At 56.7% G+C, this 2577-nt stretch overlaps 1 protein-coding gene across 1 annotated transcript; it reads right to left on the bottom strand.

The window, feature by feature from the left end:
* Nucleotides 1–424: 424 nt before the first annotated feature.
* On the bottom strand, nucleotides 425–1540 carry LOC125281256 (Y-box-binding protein 3-like). The gene has a single exon (XM_048213797.1). The coding sequence runs from the start codon at nucleotides 1538–1540 to the stop codon at nucleotides 425–427; it is 1116 nt and encodes a 371-aa protein (XP_048069754.1).
* Nucleotides 1541–2577: the final 1037 nt, after the last annotated feature.

The raw sequence follows: 2577 nt of genomic DNA, 5'->3' as shown, positions 1-2577 counted from the left end.
TAGTATAACACAGCAATGCAAGGTAATCTTCAATATCAGATCATTGTTTTGTGTGTGTTAAAAATAAAAATAATTTTTATAAGTACTTCAACTAATTCCCCGGGTGACACAGAATAATAGCTGCGGTCCTGGTGATCTTTTAAAAGAATAGGTGTGTGCATGGGTGTGTGTGTGTGTGTGTGTGTGTGTGTGTGTGTGTACAGAATTTACCAACACAGATGGTAAGAGGGAATTTAGAAATGTTTAGATCTTGTAGTTTATCCTCAAACCTTGGGGAAGGGGCATGTTATTTTTTTCTCAGGGCACAAATTTAACAGTCAAGGTGGATGTTTGGACTGTATTGCATTAAAGGGCATCATCTCCTCAAGGGGACATTCCCTGCAGCCCAGGCCTGGGAGTCCCTGGGGAGGGAGCCAGGCTGTTGTTACTTGGCCTGGGTGGCAGAGGGGACATCCGCGACCAAGGCGTCCTCCTCCTCAGCGGCGCTGCTCTTCTTGGCCAAAGCAACCGAAGCGGGTGTTTCAGCAGGGCTCTTCCCGATCTTGCCTTCTCCTCCCACGATGTCCTGGCCCTGGGCACCAGGCGCCTGCTGTGGACGGCGGCGTGGGTTGTTGGGGCGGCGGGATCCATAGCGTGGCGGGGGCTTCTGCTGCGGACCGCTGGCGTCACGCCCGCTTTCCTTGTCTTCAGCTTCCAGCTTTTCAGGGATGCCCGCTGAGGGTCTTGGACCAGGGGCGGTGCCTCGGCCCCTAGGGCGACTCAGCAGGTAGCTGGGGCCTGGCCCTCGCCGCGGGGCGCCCTCGGGCCTTGAGGCTGGGGCGGACCCGGGCAGGTGGGCGGGCCGCGGGCCGCTGGTGGGAGCGAGGATCGAGGGGCGGCGGGACTCGGCAGAGGCCCTGCGGGAGGGCGGGAAGCGCCCCAGCCTTTGGTCTTGGGGGCCGCCGGGCAGGCGGCGCTTCTGGCCCTGGGCCTCGGTGAGGCCTTCGCCACTGGCTTCACCTTCGTCGACGTCCTCCTCAGCGCCCCTGGGACCTCGCGGGGGTGGTGTGCGGCGGCGGATATAGAAGCCCCTGCGGAAGCGGGGCCGGTCGGCAGCATAGCGGCTGCCCTGCACTGGGGCACCTGCTGGCCCGGTCACGTTAGCGGCCTCGGTGCCCCGCTCACCCTGCACCACGTCGAACTCGACTGTCTCGCCGTCGCCCACGCTGCGTTGGTATTTGTGAGGGTTGTTTCGGGTGATGGCCGTCTGGTGAACGAACACATCTTCCTGGGTATCATGTCTGCTGATGAAACCGTACCCATTCTTCACGTTAAACCACTTGACGGAACCTCGCACCCTCTTGGCGATGACCTTTTTGGGCACTTTTCCCTTGGCGCCTGCTGCCGCGGTGGTCTTGGGGGTCGCATCTCCGCTGAGGTTGCCTGCGACTGGGGCCCGGGGAGGATCTCCGCCACCCAAGGAAGCCAGGAGTTTCTGCGCGGCTTGAGGGGAGACTGAGGCGGTCACCTCCGTGACGGTGACCTCTCCCACCTCACTCATGAGGCTGTCCTTGCTCTCCTTTCACGGAGAACCTGAGGGGAATTTGGTCCTCGGTGATGGGGGGGAGGGGGGAGGGGCTCGGTCTGGAGGCAGGAGCCTCGCTCTGGAAGGAAGGGTCGTGGGTCAGGGCTAAGGACTCTCTGGCTTCCCTCTTGAGACTCCTGGAAAGGCCTGTGGCGTCTCCTGGGGCAACAGGACGCGGACCAAACAGTGGTTGCCGCGGTGACGTCTCAGTGGGGTCCTAGAGGCTGCTTGAGCTGGGGGGCGGGGCGGATGCGCTCTGCCTCCAGCTCCAGGCGCCACGTCACAGCATCTCTTGGTCGCTCATGGAGAGGGGGTGCATTTGAAGCTCTAGGAAGTGGTCTTCTTGAAGACTCTCTTGCTTGTTTGAGTGGGTGGGAAGAGAGAACCCACTTTCCATCTCTCTCTCTCTCTCTCTCTCTCTCTCTCTTTCTTCCTCTCTCTCTCTGTTGGAGATATCCCCAACCTTCTAAGGGCACTCTCTTAAATACTCTCACAAAACCCTGCTCTTCTTCCAACTGCTTGTGCGCTCTATACGTGGGTGAGGCATTTTGTGTAACTTGAGACAAAATGACAACCACATGAAATTAAGACCCAATCAAAGAAGCCCACTATGGGTTGTTTGTTTTATTTTGTTTTCCTGAGGAGGGACTGGGGAAGCCTGACAGGGCTAGAATGCTAGTACTGAGAGGACGCTAAACTAGTCCAGGTTTATCCAGGCTAGTGTTAGGGTTGTAGAGTAGTGAAGCTGAGTGGGAACACTTTTGTTAGCTGGGACATTCCGAAAACCTTGTTGAGCTCTGTGTTGTTGCCCACATAAAGCAAATGGTCAGGTGGAGTAAAATAGAACTGAGCGAATTTGCCTTGTATTTTAACTGCAGTTTCAGACTTCTCCCCCCCTCCCCCCCCCGGAATGGTTTATGACTCTGTGATCTTCATCCTAAATTGGGGTTCTGATTTAATTATATAGGAACGCTAAGAATTCAGCCTAACTACAGTGTTAATACTGTGGTAAG

This window comes from Ursus arctos, chromosome X (genome assembly GCF_023065955.2).
Source record: "Ursus arctos isolate Adak ecotype North America chromosome X, UrsArc2.0, whole genome shotgun sequence".
Lineage (NCBI taxonomy): Eukaryota > Metazoa > Chordata > Mammalia > Carnivora > Ursidae > Ursus > Ursus arctos.
The sequence above is the reverse complement of the archived record's forward strand: the minus strand, read 5'-3'. Positions and strand labels throughout refer to the sequence as shown.